The 22,989-nt window shown below is 38.0% G+C and overlaps 1 protein-coding gene across 3 annotated transcripts in view; it reads right to left on the bottom strand.

The window, feature by feature from the left end:
- Positions 1 to 22,989, bottom strand: part of FANCD2 (FA complementation group D2) — a 1,694,389-nt gene that overhangs the window by 961,313 nt on the left and 710,087 nt on the right. For all 3 annotated transcript variants that reach the window (XM_044077594.1, XM_044077597.1, XM_044077595.1), the window contains exon 20: positions 22,570 to 22,612. In XM_044077594.1, coding sequence (XP_043933529.1) covers positions 22,570 to 22,612 — 43 coding nt within the window. The remainder of the gene's footprint in view (positions 1 to 22,569; positions 22,613 to 22,989) is intronic.

Below are 22,989 nucleotides of genomic sequence, written 5' to 3'. Positions count from 1 at the left end.
TAGCTTTCTATCTAGTCTAGCGCAGTTATTGTACCTCGGGGAATAATATGCAAATTCTGAATTTTTACTACTGAATTTATATATTTTCTTTAGAAATCCACTATCTTTTGTTATATTTTCACTTTCTAGGTCCAATTTGACAGAATATTACTGCTTCAGATTAAGTTCTTGTTCTTACCCATAAACATTCCCTGCTGAAAGATTATTTCAACAAAACTCTTGTAAACTCCATAACAGCACTTTTAGGAGGAAAACAAATACATGCTAGTGTAACACTCCTCCTCATCCTCTGCAAGCAACCCCTTGCAACCACAAATCTACCATTACTGTTTTCATTTTTCTCTCTTCTATCACTACTGGCATCCCTTTAGTAACCAGTATTATTAATCCCACCTTTCCTTTGTCGTTGATATTCTGCAGAATATCCACCCTGAAATCCATTTTTTCTCAAATATGTATGCTCATTTCAATTCAAATGCATCGCCTGCAACATTACTATTTGCACCATAAACTTCTTAGTATATTTCAATAGTTTGTCTACACCTGTAGAGCTGTTTATATGTCATTACAACATGAACAGAGTCGGTGATATGATAGATATGTATAGTAGAAGGGAGTAATAACTAACAGTTCTTTTGAATGCGTTTTCCAGCTTTTAGCTTACATGCACACATTTGTTTGACAAGCTGCTCTCGTATGCAGTTTCTCATCCTCATTTATATTTGACCCTATGTCACATTTTCAAAGACTTTTACTTCTATGAAAACACTTAAAAAATTGAAATACAGTTTTAGAACCACAATAATCTTAACACAAAAAATGCAATTTAGACCTCCAGATAGGAGCAGCTGCCCCAAATTGATGGATACAGACATCAAATATTCTAAAATTAAGGTTACCCATGCAAAAGCATATGCTACAGGCTGTGCTTCCTCTTACATTGATTCCCATATGTTCTTTTCTTATTTCTAGTTCCATCCTAAATGGGGAAAACAATTTGCATGGTTTCAGTTAACATTTACCTTTAGCCCCAAGAATAACCATACTGGCTACCTTTAAATGAACATAACTGTACCCTCTTATATTAAGTGCATTAAATTATTAAGGATGCTGGGTTGGCAACTATTTTTATGTATCATTCACTTCAAGTTCTCACAACTTCACAACATTTATTTTTCACTGAACTGCTTGTCAATGTACTTTTTATTTATTTAGCATCTATTTACCAAGATAGTCCAAAAAGGCAGCAAAGTCCATTTTCAGTGGAGGCCTGGGGAGAAAAGCCCCATAATACAAAAAAATAAGGAGTTATGCACTCACCATAAAGTTCCATGTGAGTTGTTCATCTCGCCTTCATTCTTGACTGATGGGTGCGGAGCCGGCCGTATGCAAAGCTCGAGGTCTTCCAGTAGCTCGAGGCCAAGCCCCTATCCCATGATGCACTTTGAATTACCTCAGATCTTGTTTGCTGCGTGTACTATAATCATATAAATGAGCTATCCTCCTATGGAAAGGAAGAAGAAATTCAGCAACCAGGATGAGACCAACATCTAGGTCAGCTATCAGCCAGGAGGGGGAAGGAGGGAGGGACGCAAGAATGAAGGTGAGATGAACAACTCACATGGAATGTTATGGTGAGTACATAACTTCTTAATGTGAAGTTGTTCAATCTCGCCATTCATTCTTTACTGATGGGTAGCGTCCCTAGCACCATCAATCTCGGGTGGCTCACGGGAGTACATTCTTCAGGAACGCAGACCCAAAGGAAGCCCTGTCCCTGGAGGCCTCATCAACTTTATAATGCATGATAAAGGTATGAAGTTTAGACCAAGTGGCTGCTTCACAAATGTTATCAAGGAGCAGTTTGGCTTGGAACGCAGAGGATGTAGAAACTGCTCTGGTTGAGTAAGCTTTAATCTTGTGTTGCAAAGGCATATTAGCAGCTGAATAGACAAAGGTGATACAATCAGATAACCATTTAGACAGAGCTGCTTTAGCCACTGGTCTACCTTTTCTGGATTCAGAGAATGAAACAAACAGTTGGTCTGATTTCCTGATATCTTTTGTTCTATCCAAATAAAATCTGAGCTGTCTGTGAACATCAAGTTTTTGCAGCATATACTCCAACTTGTTGGAATGATTAGGGAAGAAAACTGGTAACTCAATAACTTGGTTGATATTGGTTTCTGAAAAAACTTTGGGCAAAAAGGAGGGATTTGTCCTAAGTGATACTCTGTCAGCATGAAAAATCAAATAAGGAGGGCTGATAGATAAAGACTGAAGCTCATACACCCTGCGGGCAAAAGTAATAGCTACCAGAAAAACGGTTTTCCACAACAAATATTTGAGATCACAAGATGATGCTGGTTCAAACGGGAGAAGGATTATATGTGACAGCATAAAATTAAGATTCAATGGAGAGTAGGGAGCTTTCACAGGTGGTCACATATGAAATGTCCCCTTGAGAAAGGCCTTGAATAACTTGTGGGACATAATATTTAACCCGTCAATCCCAAGATGAAAGTTAGATATAGCAGCGAACTGGACCCGAACTGTTGCTGCTGTCGCTCCTTTGTTACAAATCATAGTCAAGAATTCTAGTACGGATGTCAAGGAGGCTTGGTAAGGATCAATGTTATGCTTAGAGGCCCATATGGAAAATCTCTTCCACTTACTAAGATATAATCTTCTAGTGGATGGCTTATGAAACGACAAAAGGATCTGTTTTGTCTCATTGGAGAAGTTATGAAGCCTGGCTATGAGGGGAACTGCAGGAGCCAAGCTGTCAGCTTCAATGACTGCAGAGAAGGATGAAGGTCCCCCGACGGATGTGTCAGAAGGTCTGGAACTGAGTCCAGAATCCAGGGATCCTCCAAGAGATATGTCGAAGGAATGGGAACCAAATCTGCCAAGGCCAATGAGGGGCTATAAGAATGATGGTCCTTCCTAGGGATTTTGCTTTCTGTAGAACTTTGGGTATCAATGGGATTGGTGGAAATGCATAGAGGAGACCCGGGGGCTAATCGTGTACGAGTGCATCCCTCGGGGCTTCTTCCGATGGAGGAAGCAGGGCAAAGTAGCTTCTGCATTGTGTGTTGATGTGACTGGCAAAAAGGTCACAGCAAGGCTGGCCCCATTTGCGGAAAATCCTGTCCTCAATCTCTTTCTTGAGGGACCACTCAACAAGATTGCCCTGCTCAGTTTGTCTGCTATCACGTTGGATCTCCCCAGGATATGCGTTGCCAACAGAAAGCGCTTGCAGGAAACAGCCCACTGCCAAACGGGGTAAGATCTGGTTTCCCCCTGCTTGTTCAACTACCACACTACTGACATATTGCCTGTCTGAAATGCAATCATTCCTAGGGGAAGTGTGTCCTAGAAGCACTGCAATGCCAAAAGTACTGCTTTCATCTCCAGAACATTGATATGCAAGTGTGACTCCTGATCTGTCCAAGTGCCTTGGGCAGTCTTTCCCTGAAAATGCCCCCCCACCCTATCAGGGAAGCATTCGTGGTCACAATGGCTACTGGGTGGAGTAGAACAAAGTGGTGTCCTATGGTGACATGAAGAGACATCAACCACCACTGGAGATTTTTCTTGCAAGAGCTCGTAATCAATATTGTGTGGTCCATGGGATGTTCCTGGTAAGACCATTGAGTGAACAACAGCCATTGAAGGATCCACATATGCATTCTTGCTAATGGTATGGCTAGGATTGCTGCAGTCATCAAATCCAATGCTTTCAGAACTTCTGAAGCTGGTGCTCTGTCTTTCGATACCAATGTGCTGACGAAGAAGAAAGACTCTTTCAATTGGTAGCCTTAGAGTGGTGGTTGAGGTGTCTAGCTCTGCCCCGATAAAAACGATATGCTGCGATAGTGACAAGGCAGACTTTTCTGAGTTGACTATAATGCCTAAATGGTTGCAGTGTGATACTGTGTACTCCCTTGCCTGAATAAGTTGAAGCCTGGTGGTGGCGGTAAGGAGCCAATCGTCTAGGTATGGAAACACTTGGAACCCTAGATGCCTCAGGTGAGCCGTGACCACTGCCATACATTTGGTGAACACTGTGGGGGCTGTAGTGTGACCAAAGGGCAGGGCACGAAACTAAAAATGATTGGCTCCCAGCCAGAAACGCAGGTGATCTCTGGATGGCCTGGCCATCTTTATGTGGTAGTACGCATCCTTGAGATCTATCGAGCACATCCAATTGTCTTTCTGTAAGAAGGGAAGTATAGACTGGAGCATGACCATCCAGAACTTCAATTTCTTTACATATTGGTTGAGTCTGCTGAGGTCCAAAATGGGTCTCCAGTCCCCTGTTTTCTTTGGGACCAAAAGGAACCTTGAGTAAGTTCCGGATCCTGTTTGGTCTGTTTGAACTGGCTGGATGACTCTTTTTCTAGCAACTTTCGAACCTCTATAGTTGCTTGTTCCCTGTAACTGGGTGGAACGTCAGGGATTCTCCTTATGGACAGAGAGGATGTGGCGAATGGTATGAAGTACCCTCTGGAAATTATACTTTGTACCCAGGTGTCTTTAGTTATTTCCTGCCAGGTGTCTGGATACAAAGATAAGCGACCCCTGGCTGCCTCCAGAGCAGGACAGTCGGGCCTCCTTTCAGAAGCACGCGTAGGGTTGCCCAGAGAAGTGATCTCTGTCAACCTGATGTTGCGGATCCCCTCTGCCGCAAGGGCAGCTTCTTCCACTATTACCCTCTCCTCTACCCCTGGAGGGGGGGGTTCACCATGTGTGCCCTGAAAGGCTCCTTGGGCTTTCCGGAACCACATTTTTCCTCCCCTTTGGCCTTTGGGATAAGCCCGGGTAGGGGTGGAATAACGCACTCCTACGACAGACAGAGTCTTTCCCTCCTGTTCACACCTGGTCAAAGTTTCCTTCACTTTAGGCCCAAAAAGGGATGAGCCATCAAAAGGGGTGTTTACGAAGGATGACTTAAAGGGCTCCATGAAGGAACACAAGCGCATCCAGGAATGTCTTCTAAGAGCGATTCCTTTACCCGTCAGCTGCATAGGATATGAGACGCATGGAAGAGATGACAATAGAATTTAGGGTAGCAATCTGGGCAGCAACTCTGTCAGAGGCCCCTGCAACTACTGTACCATGAAGAGTATCTCCAAACTCCTTAAGGAGATCTCTTTGCAACCTAGTAAAATGGGTTAAGTAGTTCAGTGAATGGAGAGCAAAATTCGCTGAACTGAACATGCATTTCCCATATCTATCCATGACCCTCAACTCACTATTAGCAGGATGGATAGACAAGGAAGTCTCAAACATTTAATTTTGGTGGCTGTCGCCACCACCATGGCATCAACAGGGACTCCTTTGGTTAAGAAGGTTTTATCTGGTGGAGCTGATATAAACTTGATAGGCCTCCTAGGAACAGGCTCCATGGACTCCAGTGACTCCCATGCCCTTCGAGAGACCAACTGCATGAGCTCATCGAAGGGCGGAGACACCAAAGAGGTGGGGAGTAGAGACCCGAAAGCCTTCAGGAGAATTGACTCATCTTCAGTAGGGCTTTTGGACTGCCAATCACCTCTCTGCCTAAGGATCTCAAGTATCTCAGCAAAGGAGATATCCTCAGAGAGGGACCACGGGGACCCTTCTGACTCATCCAAGTCAGTGTCAGATGTTAAAGACTCCTGTGGGGAGTCCAAGTGTCTCCTCTTGCACAATCTCTTCTTGTAAACCTCCTCAGTGGGAACCTCTGGGGAGGTCTCAGAAGAGCAGAGGGCACTCTGTGGGGCTACCTGAGGCTCTTGGTCTCTACACGTAGCCTGGACAATGGAAGCAGAAGCAGACACAGGCGCTTTAGGGAATGAGGAAGCAAGGCCTGAAGTAGAGGATGTCTTGGGGGACAAAGCTCTCCTCATGGCCTTGAAGGCACCACAGCTCCAATGGGAAGGAATTGACAGATCCGAGGGAACTGTCAAACCTTCCCGCACCGAGGCTGTGGGCTCCGAGCTGGAGGTAGGAACCGAGCTCATCCGAGCTGAAGCCCCGAGAGGAAGAGTCGGCACCGACAAGTCGGTCCGACTATCCTCCCTGGATCCGGACTGGAGAGTGTCAGCTCCTAGAGTTCCCAGTCGGCGCCGAGGACATTGGAGTAGGTCTCGGCTCCAAAGGCTCCAAGATCAACAGGTCTGCTTCCTCTGGCTCTGAAAGGCCGGTACAGCTTGGAGGAGGAGTAGTCAAAGCAGGAGTAGTGCTGCTTGGGTCGGAGCCGACAATAATTTAGCAAGGCCTGGTGCCTGTAGAAACGTCTGCACCAATCGATCCATATCCAAATCCAACAGGCTGACAGATGACCTAGATGAATGCACCAATGGTGCCGACTGAGGCACTTCGGATACAGGCTCCAAGGCTGTGGGCCGGCTCCGAGGTCTGTGGAGCCAATGTCGCAGAATCCTCCGATTGCTTTGATTTCTTAGAATGCTTAGAGTCCTTAGATTCCACAGAAGATCTAGAGGACTTGAAAGATTTGCTGGCCACATCCTGGTCACTCAAAGCCTCTTGAAGAGGGTGCTTTAGCAAGCCCCTGTCCATCAACTTCCTTTTCCTCTCTAACAACACTCTCGAAGAAAAAGAATGACATATGGCACAAGACTCTTGTAAGTGGACAGCTCCTAAACAATAAACACATGTTACATGTCCATCTGTAACAGACATTTTTGATTTCAGTCGGACATTTTTTAAAACCAGACTTTGGGTGTTTATCATCTGCCATAATAACTGCTATAAAAACACGAAGAGCAGATAATAAGCAATTTACTAGGCTCTAACAACACACACACACAAACGAGCCTAAGAAAAAGTATCCCAAAATATTCAACAACTAGAAAAAGGCTATATATAGTAGAAAAAGCTATGTAAATGCACACACACTATAGAGATAACTGAAAAAAGATATATAACACATACTAAGATAACTAGGCCAAAAAACACGAGGCCAAAGGTTAAAGATTAATATTTTTAAACACACGGGAAGGAGACCGCTAGAAAGCTTTAAGAGCTAACTATCTATCTAAGAATCCTAAGACAACTTTTTAGAAAACTATGAAAAACACGCTAAATAGAAAAGTTTTAAATTGTACTGTCCCGAGCTTGCACTGGAACCTCTGATCAGATGCAGCGGCAAACTAGATCTGAGGTAATTCACAGTGCATCATGGGATAGGGGCATGGCCTTGAGCTACTGGAATACCTTGAGATTTGCATGCGACCGTACCAGAGCCGATGAATCGGCTCCGAACCCATCAGTCAAGAATGAACGGTGAGACTGAACAACTTCATATATGAAGTTACAAAAAAATAAAATAAGTTAAGTTACAATAGTTATAAAAATTACAGTAAAAACAAACATTTAAGTTAATGTTACAAATGCAACAGATAAAAGATCTGAAATGTAAAAACAGCATAAAAATATAAATTACAATAAAAAACAGGAATAGTTAAAATACATAAAGAAAATTAATTTAGAGTAAAACAGACAGATAAAACAGGCAATAAAATACAGTAGTGTAGTAGAGGTAGTAAAGAAAGAAAAGTGCCAAGAAAGATGAAATTAAGGAAACCAGTATTGGTTATGGGTAAGTTATTTTGTTACACTATCACTGGTAAGTTTAATTTAATTGCCTATTTAGCCAGGTGATAAGCAAGTGCAAAGTCAATGTATCTACTAGGATTTTTTTGTTATTTTTAGATTTAAATAGCATAAGAGATTCAGTTTGTCTAAATGGATACAGTATGTTCTATTTTTTAATGCAACTAGAGTAAAGACTGTTACCAGCAGTGCTGCTGGATTTAAGGACATTAAGAAGTGATTTATCTGAAGAGCAGAGAGTTCTACTAGAGGAATACGGCTGGACAATATATTGAAGGCTAGCACATTTGTTTGGGAATTGAGTGTTTTATATGTAGTACATAGCTGTGTGTAAGTAAGAGTATAGGGTAAGAAACTAGTTTAAAAAATGAGGACAGTACAGTCATGAGCTCTATAAAACAGATTATCTACAAATTTGGCCACTTTATTATAGCACTGTTCAAGTTTAAATGTTATTACACTGCACATCGTACATTTCTCTCAGCATGGTGTTCAAAGGTCTCATGATTAACTGCTTGCACCTGCAGACAGATTCTCTCCAAAAAAGGCATGTAGTAATAAGAAAAAAAAATGGCTAGTAACTTTGCAGAAGCATGAAAGAAATCTATACATTTCATTTAGACTTCCCATTAATTGCTTGCACTTGTAGACTTTTTCCCTCCACCAAAAGTATTTGATTATGTACACAAAATCAGCTAATGATTTTGCAAATACAAGAAAAAGACAATTTTGTATACTTTTCATCATTTTGTCTTATTTTTTATATCATTTTGCTTAGAAAAACATTGTCTATAGCTTAATCCAAGGACACTAATCTAGATATCCACCCCCATGAAAACAGTGAGATTATCTTAATTCTCTATATAAATGTGATTAATAGACTTTTACATCCCCCACCACAGCAGCCCAAGAGCACAACAAATCTTAAGTTTAACTTGCTTCATTCCAGTCTTCCTTACCTTATGTGTAAAGCCTGAACAAATTACAACTAAGGAAATTTAATTTCTTGCTTATATATCATTAGCATATCCAGCAATCACTGGCAACCCCCTCCCCACAGCCTAAGTAAACTACCTCTAACTGCACTCTACACAAAAATGCTTTACAATACAACATGCAATTTATGCCATTAAATATTTATGTAAATATTAAGAGCAACAACTGTTATACATACAGTAGCTTCTTCAGTGTCCTTCTAAACATTAATGACAAGGAGGGGTATATGCTTTACAGTTCACCCACCAGTTTAATATGGTTAACAAAATTCCAAAGTTTCTAAACCACTTTTTTGCTTTTTTGTGCACAGCCACATTTCACATATCTAATTCTACATCTAATGTGACTGACGATTTGCATTTTCCCATCTATTCACCAATTTCACAATGCTGATGGTTATCTTACTGGTCATCTCCATCTCCCAACACCAGTCTCTGGTTCAAATCCAAAGTATTCCTAATTCTTCTAGTCAGCTCATGTGCTTTTTTCTTCCTCTCAAGCATGTTCTTTTGGAACAATGGAAAAGGTTTTACTGGCAAAGTTGTCAGAGAATTGGGAAGCATAGTCCTCTTCTGTTTGCTTGCTCACTCTTTTTTGTATATATTTTTCCCCCTAAGGCTATTCTGTATCCAGATTTTCTTCCCTTAATGAGTTCCTATTTTTGTTTCATTTAATAAACTACATGAATAACCCATATTGAAAATCACAGGTATAACCTTGTCTAACTCATCCATTAACACATTATCATCATTTATCATACTAGCCAAGTGCACCATTTGCCCTTTGACTATACTTCACTTTTGGTGAAAGTTATCAAAAGTGTGAATAGGAATCTGAGAACATCTCCTTGCGGAAAACAGTGGACGTAAATTGCTGATTACTGCAGTCTCTTTTTATAGTAATATCCAAGTAGTCAATCTCATCAAAACTGTACTGAAGAGTAAACTTTAAGAAGCCTGTGGTGTTATTGAAACCATCAATAAAAACAAAAAAATGGCACCAAAATTCCTTTCCATAAAATAACAATACTGTCCAAAAACCTATAATATGCATAGTAAAAAAATCACAAAATTCTTGGATGAATATACACTTTTTCTCCCAAGCTGCTAAATGTAAATTTGAGTACAAGGGCATGCATGCCACACTTATTTAATTCTGAAACCTGATGAAAGTATAGACTTATTCCTAAGGACAATATCCAAAAATTCATACACCAAAATCTCAATACTAGAAACGTTTTGATTCTCACTTATCCAATCCTTTATCATGTGGAATGATGGAAACCAGGTTTAAATGATGGAAACCAGGTTTACAACAGCTATAGTAATGAACAAGATGTCCTTCACTGAACACAATATAGTTTAAGTTCTGCAACAGATGCCAAGAATCTCTCAACACACATGCTTTGCTGTCCATCAGACGCTTACACTGCTGATCAATTTAAGTCACCAACAGTTCTGTTTTTGACCATCTGCAGCAAATATAGGCCTCAGCAGGGGATTACTCAAGTCTTCATGAACTGGAATCTCAAAACCTGATGGTAAGACTGGCTTGTTGACCATCACATATTCATATACACGGTCAGCAATGCTTCCTTGACAACAATAATTAATTTTGACGTAGGCTACATTAACTTTACTCTTTGACACCGTCTCCTAAGTATCATTATTGTTTAATAATTACAGCAATTTACTGGAACAATCAATACAATCCATAATGACAACCTCTCCCTCCTGGAGGAGCTTCATAACCCCAATGTTTTTGTCAACAACAATCTCTTTCATAACATACCTCTCCAGGCTACTCAAGGTGTCTTCAAAATGCCCCTTCCTGGAGCATAGCGTTCTGATTTGATCTTCACAATAACACTGCAATAATCCAATGTGGGGGAAGGTCAAAAGTACATTTTCACTAAACTGCAGCCAAATGTACACTGTCCATTTCTTTACCAAAAAACAGTTTTAAGCTCAGGCTGCAAGTAAAGTGTATAAGAAGTCATGTAATGTACAATTTAAATTGGTGTATAAATGTAAATCCTTTGCTGACAAAAAGAAAATGGAATAAATCCCAAGGTAGCAAACAGAAGCCAAACAAATAAAAGCCATCAGAGGTGAAAAGGTTGGATAAAAAACAGCTAGAGTTACAACAGCTTTAGCTTACTCAAGTTTAATCAATGTTTTCGTCCAAGAAAAGACTTCACCAGAAACAAAATTTAAACCATATAATTACACATATATACTGCCACTAATAATGTAATAGCCAATAACAAATGTACACCAATTAAATCAGTTAGACAACGTAGATGAATGTGCGTGTGTATATACCTTTAAGAAGCTATCCAAGGGCTTGCACAAGTGTATAACTACTGAGCATGTGCAAGTCTGACTGCTATTTTGTAGTTAGCTGTTAAGATGTAAGCATGTATGTACGTAAGGTCTGTCTGTTAACTAGTTTGGTCGTATTTAATGATGCTGCTATCCATTCTGATGTGTTTCTACGTATTAAAGCATCTAAACGAAACCCCAAGCATTCTTGTTATATGTGTTAGAGATGAATGAGCTACAAAATGCAAAAAAGGAATGCCGGCCCAAAGTGGTGTATACAAGACAAATTTTAATGTGACAAACAGACTGGTTTCGGCAAACATTACCAAGCCTTCCTCAGTGTAACAAAACTTCCACAAAGCCACATATTATATACACAACAGTTGATTGGTAAGCCAACATGATTGGTCGCAATTGTTCATTAAGCCCAGGGGGGAATAATCCCCCCCAATTTAATATTCCACTTTTCTTTCATGTTTAATATATTGTGCCAACCAGCTATGTTGCTTTTCTTACCAGTGAATCTATTTATAACAGTAAATCTAAAATTGGCTGTAGGGTGATTTAAAACTAGCACTAGTTTTTTTATTTTTAATATCACTCGTGTTCACTGATACGGAGTTTCACAGGTCTCGAAATCTGTCCTACATAAAACACAGAACATGAGCAGGTAACCAGGTAAACCAACTATTTACTAGAGCAATTAGCAAAGAACTTAATATCATAGACCTGGCCAGTGTTCCTGATAGAGAATCCTTTGGTCTTATCCATCCGGATACAATGAGTACAGTGCTCGCATGGGGAAACACCCAACCAGGGGAACCTCCATAAGTGTTGTTTGACATTATGACTGGACCTCCATAAACCCAGTTTTATGTTGTTGTTGTTTGTCTTTCGTCTTTTCCCGGTTAGGGGTCACCACAGCGGAACTCCGGTCCACTAATGACTTGCAGTTGTTTTTTATGATGTCGAGTTGCCAGCCTGACACCCAACCTTCAAGAAAGGCACGCCCATTCAACGCATGTCTTTTGAATGCCCACTCGACCGCGTGAGCGAAAAAAGAACCCAATGTTCTACCTCTCCTATAACCAAAAGGACATCTCTCCGGTAACATGTGGGCAAGCCTAATATGTCCCATCAAGATGTTCCAATTACGCTGAATCACTTGTAAAAGTTTAGGTGTGTTACGCCCATAAGTAGTAATAAATCTGATATGGGAGTCCTGGGAAGAGGTTCTATCCTTATATCTCAGTAGATCCTGTCTATCTAATGTAGATACCTCCCTACAAGCCATGGTAATGGTGCCAGAATTGTACCCCCTTGCCCTGAATTTACCCACCAGGTCACGCCTTTGATGTTCATAAGTCTCAGAATCAGAGCAGATACGCTTGATTCTCATAAATTGGGATTTAGGTATGTTGCATTTGATATGGGGAGGGTGATGACTAGAAGCATGCAACAAAGCGTTATATCCCGGAAATTTCTGGTAGACCCGTGTATCCAATGTGTGATCAGATTTTCTACTAACCGGAACATCCAAAAAGGTTATCTGGTTTAAATCAAAGTTGCATGTAAAATGAATGCCCCATTTATTGCTATTCATGTAATCCAAAAATTCATTTAGAAATGCAACATCAGCTCTCCATACTAAACAGCTGTCCTCCAAATAGCAACGCCAAATGTCAATCTCAGGCAAATACAGATTGTGAAGGGGATCATAAATCAATTGTTCTTCCAAATATGCCATAAAAAGATTGGCATATATAGGGACAAATGAAGCCCCCACGGCGGTACCCTGCATCTGTAAATAACAACAGTTCTGATAATAGAAAACCTTCTTGGTTAGTACATGCTCAGTTAATTCCAATAAAAAGGTGTTAAAACCTGGTGGGTAGAGTTCTGATAGTGTTAGCCAATGTTGCAATGCTAACAGTCCTGCCCAGTGTGGAATATAAGTATATAGGGCTGAGACATCTAGGGTACATAAAAACCAACTCGGCTCGAGTTGGGTATCTTGAAGGATCTGCAGGAACTCCGTTGTGTCCTGAATCCGGAACCTAACATAACTGAGTAAAGGGTAGAGATATTGAGTCAAATAAACAGATAATGGCTCAGTGAGAGATCCCCCACCCGAGAAGATGCCACACATTAGTGCGCATGGTCCTCATACTTTTGGATAACTTATCAAACACATCATAGCAAGATGATGTAGATTAGATTAGACCAAATAATTCCCTAGCAGGAACACTGGCCAGGTCTATGATATTAAGTTCTTTGCTAATTGCTCTAGTGAATGGTTGGTTTACCTGGCTACCTGCTCATGTTCTGCGTTTTATGTAGGACAGACTTTGAGACCTGTGAAACTTCGTATCAGTGAACACGAGTGATATTAAAAATAAAAAAGCAACTAGTGCTCTTTATAAGCATGTTTTAAATCACCCTACAGCCAAGTTTAGATTTACTGTTATAGATGGAGTCACTGGTAAGAAAAGCAACAAAGCTGGTTGGCACAATATATTAAATATGAAAGAAAAGAAGTGGATTATTAAATTGGGGGGGGGGGGGTTATTCCTCCCTGGGCTTAATGAACAATTATGACCAATCATGTTGGCTTACCAATCAACTGTTGTGTATATAACATGTGGCTATTTGTGGAAGTTTTGTTACACTGAGGAAGGCTTGGTAATTTTTGCCGAAACCGGTCTGTTTATGTCACATTAAAATTTGTCTTGTATACACCACTTTGGGCTGGCATTCCTTTTTTGCATTTTGACACTTCTTTTGGTGCCGTGTACTTGCTGAGTTTGGTTGCTACGAATGAACAACAAACACAACTACCAATTAAAAATTAACCACTGAAAATCACTATTAAAAATTCACTTAATACATTGGATTGCAATCTCCAAATCTTTAATGACTAGTCGTCAGTCCTTTAAGAAATTGTTTATATTTATTTTATTAAAACCCAGTATTTTATCAGCATTCAAACGAACTTGCCATTCAGCTTCTTTCTTTTCTATTTCATTCCTGTAATTCCCACACCTTTCATCCAATGGGACAGATTCTAAAACAGCAAATAAAACTTTTTAAACTTATTACAATTAACAGTATATCTACAGAGGGCATTTCTACTGTTTTTTTCTCTTTATACCATACACATGTTCTTTAATTCTCTTTCCCAGGCTTCTAGTGATCATCCGAATATAGAAGTCTGGGCAAACTGAAAAGATAGCAATATAAGTACAACAGTAATACCAACTCCAGAACTTCTTCGGCCAACACACAGACCACAGCTATAACACAAGTGAAACGATTTATTAAGAGGTTTAGCACTTTCTTCCCCTTATAGGGACTTCCTCAGAACAACTTACAATGAATTACCCAGCCCTTAAATACACATAAACCCAATAATTAATTAATCAAATAATCACATAATTACACTAATCAACTAAAAACCATCATTACAAAACATTACATTAAAACACCATGAATGTGCACACAAATAAATAAATACAAATACATAAATTTTAATATCATAACATTTTTTAATAAAATCTTGTGAGACGGTAATTTCTGAGTTAGACAGTGACACTGTGGCGTACTTGAGTTCCCCAAATGGGGTGGATTTGGACACTGTAAATGACTTAAATACAGGAAATGTAGTGAAAGTTTGTGACAAAAGCATTGAAAAGGTCACTGAAGTTGGGAGCCTTGTTGCAGTGGGTATAAAGTGCAATAAACGTCAATTATCTGCAGACGAGTTAATGGATTTCACCATAACTGATTTTTTTAAAGCAGAAGGTTATTTTTATGCAAGTGGCATTTGTGGTTTGGAAGTGATTGATTCCAATATTGGTACAGGGGCACCTATTACTTCCCCAAATGGGGCAACCGTTGATATAATAAATTAATCAAATAATTTTGGGCGGCGCAGTGGTGCAGCGGTTAATGCTGTCGCCTCACAGCAAGAGGTTCTCTGGTTCACTTCTCAGCTGGGGTGCCTTCTGTGCGGAGTTTGCATGTTCTCCCTGCGTTTGCGTGGGTTTCCTCCGGGTACTCTGGTTTCCTCCCACATTCTAAAGACATGCTTCTGGAGCATTTCTCCCCGGGACTCCGCTGAAAACAGGATCTGTGGAACCTAGTCGGACTTTCCCGGTCAACAAATGTTAAATAAAAATAAAATAAAATAAATTTTAATTCAAATGGAGCAAACAATTTTAGTCTTTTAGATGTTGTTAATGTATTGGATTTGCGGCATGATGATGCATCCACCATGGAAAGTAATGCATGTTATTTTAATTTAGAAGGCTTTGATGACAGCTTATCCACATGTACCGTGGGTAATTGTATTGAAAAAGAATTACCTTTAGTAATCAATAATATAGAGCTAGCCACACATCACTTAGTTGGTGGGAGAAATGTTGTTGGAATAATGTTAAATAATACTGGTGAAACTGAAAATTATAGCCCTGAGCTTAACTTTGATGGTGATAATTCTGAATATATGTTAGCTCAGCATGTTGAAAATGTGAACATTAGGGATGAAAGTAATGATATATGCATTGTTATTAATAACAGTGAAAATGATTTCAAGATTTTCAACTATTCCACTAAAGTTGCGGGAGTTGATCATGCAAACTTTTTGGCCAAAGGCTTTACTTTTGTACCCTCTAGAAGGGGGAACGTGGTAGACACCTTAATTGACTTAAAATGTTTTACACGGGTATCGGTGAAGTGGGTGAAGGTAGTCCAACTAAACCGAGTGCTTTCAATCCCCCCCTTAAATAATGTTATACGCCTATATGAAAAAAATTTTGAGGGGGAAATTAGGCAATTTTTTAAACACCCCCAGTTGGAATATAGCAGTAATTTGACTGTGAAGGAAGAAGAGCTTTTAAGAGAATTTATTAGTGACAAAACAGTCCGTATCATGAAACCTGATAAGGGAAGTGGGGTGGTGCTGATGAATAAAAGTGAATACTTAGATAAAATGAATTCATTGTTAATGGATGGAACTTATCAGGAAAGTTTCCTAAATGAGATTTATATAGCCTATCGGAAGATTGACTTGGCCCTAGATGATATATCAGGGCCAGATCAGTTTGGATGAATTTGAATATATGAATAATGAACACCCCATGGTACCTAACATTTTTGGAATACCAAAAATTCATAAAGGTTTATCCAGGGTAAAATTTCGCCCTATAGTAGATGGTCACAGATCAAAGACATGCTTTATTAGTAGCTTTTTAGATTACAGCATGCAAAAGGACTTATTAAAATTTACGTACATCACTAAGGATTCTTGGCATTGTTTTGGAAAAATTGGAAAGAATTAAGGTATCTCCTGGGGTGATAATGGTGACCACTGATGTAGTAATTTTTTTTTCCGTTATACCTCATAATGAGGGTATTCAATGGTTGGAGAAGCAGCTGCTTAAAAGGCGTATATATGATCAACATTACATAAATAAAATTACTGCTTTTATGGACATTGTTTTGGGCAACAATTATATTCATTTTGAAGGCCAGTATTTTAAGCAGTTAACTGGAGTTGCAATGGAGGCAGCATGTGCCCCCATATTTGCAAATCTCATTATGTCTTTTTGGCAACAGGAGTATTTAATGAACAGTGTGCATTGGTCGAATGTCCTGCATTATACCAGGTTTTTGGACAATCTGTTCTTGTTGTGGAAAGGCACTGAAGGACAGCTCAATAAATTCTTGATTTATATTAATACCACTGCAAAATTTTTACGGTTTACGAATTATTACAGTAAGGAGAATATATCATATTTAGACATAGACTTGATTTGGGATAGTAATAAAGGAATATTATGCTCCAAAATTAAAAAAAAAAAACACTTTTTCGAATTCTTATTTGGAATTCAGTAGTTGGCACCCCATGCACCAAAAAAAGTCAATAGTCAAGGGGCAACTGGTGAGAGCGGCCAGAATGTTGAGCCTCGACTTTGACTTTTTGGACGAAGTTAATTTTATAACCAACATGTTTGTTAAAAGGGGATACACCCCAATGAATTTTTGGATAACATAATTGAGAAAGTAGTGGGAAAATGTTTGACAGGTATTTATAGGCCAATATTGGGTGGTGGCATAGTGCCTGTTATGGGGCAAGACATTAATAGAAGGCAGGGCTGTAAAAATTATGGTTAAGTTTTATTACAACCTTTAACTTAGATGCAAATAGGATATCCGAGGCTATTATTAAAAATTGGGACATCTTGAGTTATGACACCAGCACTGAGCAAAAAGTGGGTAAGGCCCCCCAAAGATAGTGTTCAAAAAGGATATGTCATTTAAAAACCTTTTTGAGCTGAACAAGGGTACTTTTAGTGGAGATACTAATAGAACTAAAGGGAATTGTAAGTGTGGGAGGTGCAATTGGTGTAGCCACATTTTGGAAACCAATGAGGTTTAAATTTAATGGTAAGAACATTACCATAAAAGGACATTTTAATTGTGGTAGTTCTAATGTTGTCTATATGGCCAAGTGCCAAAAGTGTCCCTTTTTTATGTAGGGAAGACTAGTAGGTTACTAAAAATCGCATTAGTGAACACATTAATGACATAAGGAAAGGGAGAATAACTAATGCCCTATATAGACACATTAAGGAACATGATGACCATTGCTTTAAGTTTTTGGTAGTTGAACATTTGTTGAAGGACCCCCCAGGGGAAAATTGTGGATTTGCACCTGGATATTTGTGAGTTGAAGTGGCAATTAAGATTAGATGCAACTCAGTATCCAAGAATCAATGGAGCTACTAATATAGCATGCATTTTAAAGTTAAAACAGTTAATGGGTTAGGACCTGCGTAATGTTTTTTTTAAGTTTTTTTTAAAATTTTCAAGATTTCATTAAGAAATTTTATGATATTAAAATTTATGTATTTGTATTTATTTATTTGTGTGCACTTTCATGGTGTTTTAATGTAATGTTTTGTAATGATGGTTTTTAGTTGATTAATGTAATTATGTGATTATTTCATTAATTAATTATTTATTGGGTTTATGTGTATTTAAGGGTTGGGTAATTAATTGTAAGTTGTTCTGAGGAAGTCCCTATCAGGGGAAGAAAGCGCTAAACCTTCTAATAAATCGTTTCACTTGTGTTGTAGCTGTGGTCTGTGTGTTGGCCGAAGATAGCAATATAAACTAAGCCTCTAGAAGTACAATTAAACCTACCAGGCACTTCTACAGTAAAATTGAGATGTTCCAACATGACAAAGGGACCCTCATTAATAAACCTACATGCAGAACACATATTACATTTATAAGTGCCCCTATTTTTAGAAGTAATAGTGATGAATAGCTTGGTGTTATTGTGTTCTTAAAGATTTTTTAAACAACTCTTTTTATATACAAAACATGGATTATTACCAAATAACTTATAAGGTCACTGTTGCCTTCAATAATCTTCGAAGTATCTATTATAATATTATTAATACTGGCACTGTCTACGGTCATATCAAGACCAAAACGTGGAACGTTCTGGTTTGTTGACTTTCTTGATATAACCTCTTTACGAATATAATTTTTGTTATTAAAGCCATGTGTCAAAATGGGTGCAAATTTATCTACTTTCTTAGACCTAATTTCTTGTGAAATATTATAAAGAAAACCAGAACTATACCCCCTTTCTATAAACAAAGTTATAATAAATTTAACTTCCTCATCAAAATCCAAATTATTGTTGGTCATCCTAGAAGTCCTAATAAATTGGCCTTTAGGAATGTTATTTTTAATAAATATAGGGCTGATTACTTGAATAATGCAAATAATTTGAAAAAGTACTCTTTCAGTGAATTTTACTAACAGAAGTCTTAGACAAATTGTCCCATGTCAATTGAATGCCTAAAAAACTCACTGACTTGCCTTTTTCTCCCAATACAAAATGTAATAAATTAGAACTATCATTTAATTCCTTTATAAAGTTGTCCAAGTCAAACCATCTGCTGAAAACATAAAAAATAAATTGTCTAGAAATCTCTTATAAAAAATGACACCAAAATAATGTACTAGTCTAAATCACATTTCAATTTCTCACCACCCTAAAATCAAGTTGGCAAAGTAGGGAGCAATAGTATAGCTCACTGCCACTCCTCTTTATGTTTATAACAAAAAAATAGTTGTTTGTTAATAAAATTTCCATCAAGGAGCAATATAATTGAATGTTTATCCTGATTTATGTTTTTGTACTTTGCCAAAAATAACCTCAAATGTTCCAATCCATCATCTTGGGGTATGGAAGTAAAAAGGAAAACTACAACCACAGTAAGAAAAAAGTCCCACAAATCCTTTATGTAACAACCTAATCTCTGCAAAACAGGATTAAAGATTGAATCAAGAAACAAAGATATTCCATCTGTACTACCATGTGGGGCAGAAGCTATTGGTCCAAGGGGGGGGGGGGGTGGCATTCTTGCAGATTTTAGGTATACCGAAAAGTACACCTATTTTCGGATGTTCAACATGCAAAAATCTGTATACATTGTAATCAATTTCACCATTCAAAAACATTCATATAAACAACTGTGTATAAATTTAAAACTTTTTTGTATGTCAAAGTCACTTCAACATATTCAACACCGTTTTTCACTATTTCATCAACAATGCTATTATAAGTTTCCACATTCATTACTACTAAACTGCCACCTTTTCTGCCCTCATAAATCTTATGTGTGCACTTCTCTAAATCATATAAAACTCTCCTTTCTTCAACATTTAAGTTAAACAACTTTTTATTTTTATTGTTCAACACATTTCTAATATCTTTCTCATAAGATGACTCAAAAATTTCTAACATATGCAGTAATGAGGGATTGCACGCTGATGATTTTGTAAACTTGCCACTAAAGTGAACATCATTCAACAAAAATTTAAATTAAGCTTCCTTGTGAAAAATTTTAAACCTAAAATAGTTCTAGTGCAACTGGCTCTATGACTAGGTATAAAATTGAAACCTAGTTCTAATAGTCTTATTGAGTTTCAGATAATTTGCAGCCAGACAAGTTAAAAAATCAGAATCTTGGAACTCACAGAATTATTGTCGAATATCAGTGGTTTCTCACCCTGCTTCGCCCCCTCCATTATTAAGTGAATTTTTTAATAGCGATTTTCAATGGTGGATTTAAATTTTTAATTGGCAATTGTGTCTATCTAACCTGTTTTAATTGATATACATTTGTTACTGGCTATTACATTATTAATGGCAGTATATATATATATATATATGTGTGTGTGTGTGTGTTTGTAATTATATGGTTTAAATTTTGTTTCTGATTAAGTCTTTTCTTGGACAAAAGCGGTGATTAAACTTCAGTACGCTAAAGCTGTTTTGAGTCTAGCTAAATCCTTTGCTAATCAAACTCAAATACCCGTAAGTTACATTAATAAGACTCAGGATAAATACTTTAAAGTTGTAACCTTGTTGCACATTAGTAACCTGGGCCATTAGGCTACTTTTGCTAATCCCTTCCTGCCCCTGCCCCACCTTCTTTGTAGATGGCCTCTGCTGCTGATCACCCTTACTGTGGGTGTTATATTTTGCTGGTTTGCTAGTATCTCTGACCTCTCCTGGACGTGTGCATTTTATAAGAAAAATCCTGTTCATTTGTTAAAGAATCATCAACTTCCATTGTTCACTCAGTCTCGAAAGCTCTCTTACTTTGATGGCTCTTGAATAGCAGGGGTGGATTGGGGTAAAATACTTTCTCATATTCAAGTTTGTCCCTTGCCAACTTCTTCTTTCTTTGTTCTGAAATACCAGTTTCAGTTTTATTAAAAACACTGATGTACTCATCTTTATAGGACTTAAGCAATAAATCATTAGTAATACACTAATTTAACAACTTAATGTCCTGTTCCAACTTATTTAACTTACGATCACTGTCCTTCATGATCAATTTCATTAACTTGCAATCAGTCTGATCACAAAAATGTAAAAGTTCCTTGGAAAAACTAGAGTTAATCTCCAGTCTAGTCAGACATTTCCAAAACCGTACTCCAACGGTTACTGATGTAAGCATTTACATATTTGTACAGAGACATATATAAACATGTGCATTTTTCACATATATTTACATTCAAGGTTGCATCCAGGGTGGTTTTTCATGCTATGTAAATAAAGCAGTAGTGTTACAATGGTTAATATGTAATGATTAAATAGTTCTGTATGTAGTCCTTGTATATTTTTTGATGGTAGCTGAACAAATGTCACAGTGCAGTTATTAACCAATCAATCATTTTACAGCTGTTTTGTTCAAATATATTAACAACAAGGAGGAAGTTATCTAACTCTGAAGTTGTCCTTGAATTGTTTGGGACAAAAGAGCCAAGTTATTACAAGTTTTAACATTTTTTTCTGGCAGTCTAATGTTAATTAGTCTGTAGTGTTTGACTTTCCTATTTTTCAAGTTAGATGTATGCCTGTCATACACCAAAGTTACTTAGGACCGCTCGCTGCCTTATGAGCAAGAGAAGACAAATAGAAGGTTAAGTTAAGCAGTCTCAGGAACAGACAGAACAGAATTAAGTTGTCTTCTTCTTCAAAACAAAACTAGACTAGAGAGAGCATTACACTAGAAAATGTGGCATTATAAATCCCTTTTCTTGATGTTCACATAATTTTTCAGGGAAGGTTTGCCTCTTTATAAAAGGAGTTCTCCAACTAGAGCTGTTATGCTGAACTGAATTGTGAAAGTATTTATCCAGAACAGCAAGGCAGATGGAACTAACGTAGTGAAATGTGTCAGCACTGGAATGAGTGATCATAACAAATTCTAGTTTATACAACTATTATGAAGATCAAACCCACTTAATGAGAATTTGTATTTATCCAAGGTTGTAAAATACCCTGTGTGGAAACTCTAATGAACCATTAATTCAAATGTCACAGGCACAGCATTCAGCATGTTGATCACTATGTCATGTGTTGGGAATGTTAAAGTGTATATTCACAGCTGCACACTTACCTTATACACCCATAGCATGTTGTGCTTCCTGTCCTGTGTGGCATTTTCTTCCCATCTGTGTGTGTCTTAAGGTGTGATTTTTAATACAAAATCCTTAGTAATCACTTCTCCCCCCGTGACAGCACTGAAAGTTCAATGAACTTTACCATTAATAATATTAGCAGGGTAGTATGCGAGGTTGCATTCATGTACTTTACCTAGCACACCACAGCATATGTGCAAAACCCCATCCTTTAACGTTTATAAAAGTTGGCCTTTAAGTAATGTCATCTAGGGATTTTAGAAGTAAGTGGGTGGAAACTGTCCACAAGGTTAGTCAGATCAGATGGAAAATAGCGTCACTTCAATTAAAAAGTGACATGATTTACATGAAAAAGATACAGGCATGTAAAATGTTTTTTTTTTTTTTTTTTTTTTTAAGTGAGACTATCCCAATGCACCACTGCTGGAGTTATAAAATTAAGTCTAACGAGGTCAGCAACAATGAATATCTCAGACTTAAAACTTGAATTTTTCCATTTACGAGTAAAGGGGTAACAGTTTTTTTGTGACTATACAGTTTTTTTCTTCTTAGCAGTACAAGTTTTTGCTTTATATATTAATTTATTAAAAAGAAACTGAAAATAACTTACCTGCCTATAGCTGTCCTTGTCCATGGCTTTGTCACCATCAGCTCTGAAAAGACAAAGCCCTGATTAGTGAGCATATTTAATTACTTGGAAAGCAACAGAGAAATAAAAAAGCATCTGGACCATTAGCCTGAATCTGCCTAATTTACAGACTACGACTTTGTAAAATCTCCCAGACTTACTCTTGTCAGCTCCTTACATACTACTAGTTTATATTATTGTCATTTGAGCTATCTAGTGAAACAAAGCACCTTCCTCTACCCACCTAATTCTTCCTCTTTGTTTTGACCATTACCACCTAACACAGACACAAAAAACAGCTTCAGGGTCGCATCTCTGTAAATGGAAAACATGTGGATGTCTACCACATTAATTCCGCACAGGTACTTAAAGAAAATTTATAATTTTTTTTCAGGAGAGCTA

Source organism: Protopterus annectens, chromosome 7.part0 (assembly GCF_019279795.1).
Source record: "Protopterus annectens isolate FY-2018-M chromosome 7.part0, PAN1.0, whole genome shotgun sequence".
Classification (NCBI taxonomy): domain Eukaryota; kingdom Metazoa; phylum Chordata; order Ceratodontiformes; family Protopteridae; genus Protopterus; species Protopterus annectens.
This window is presented reverse-complemented; position numbering and strand designations above follow the sequence as displayed.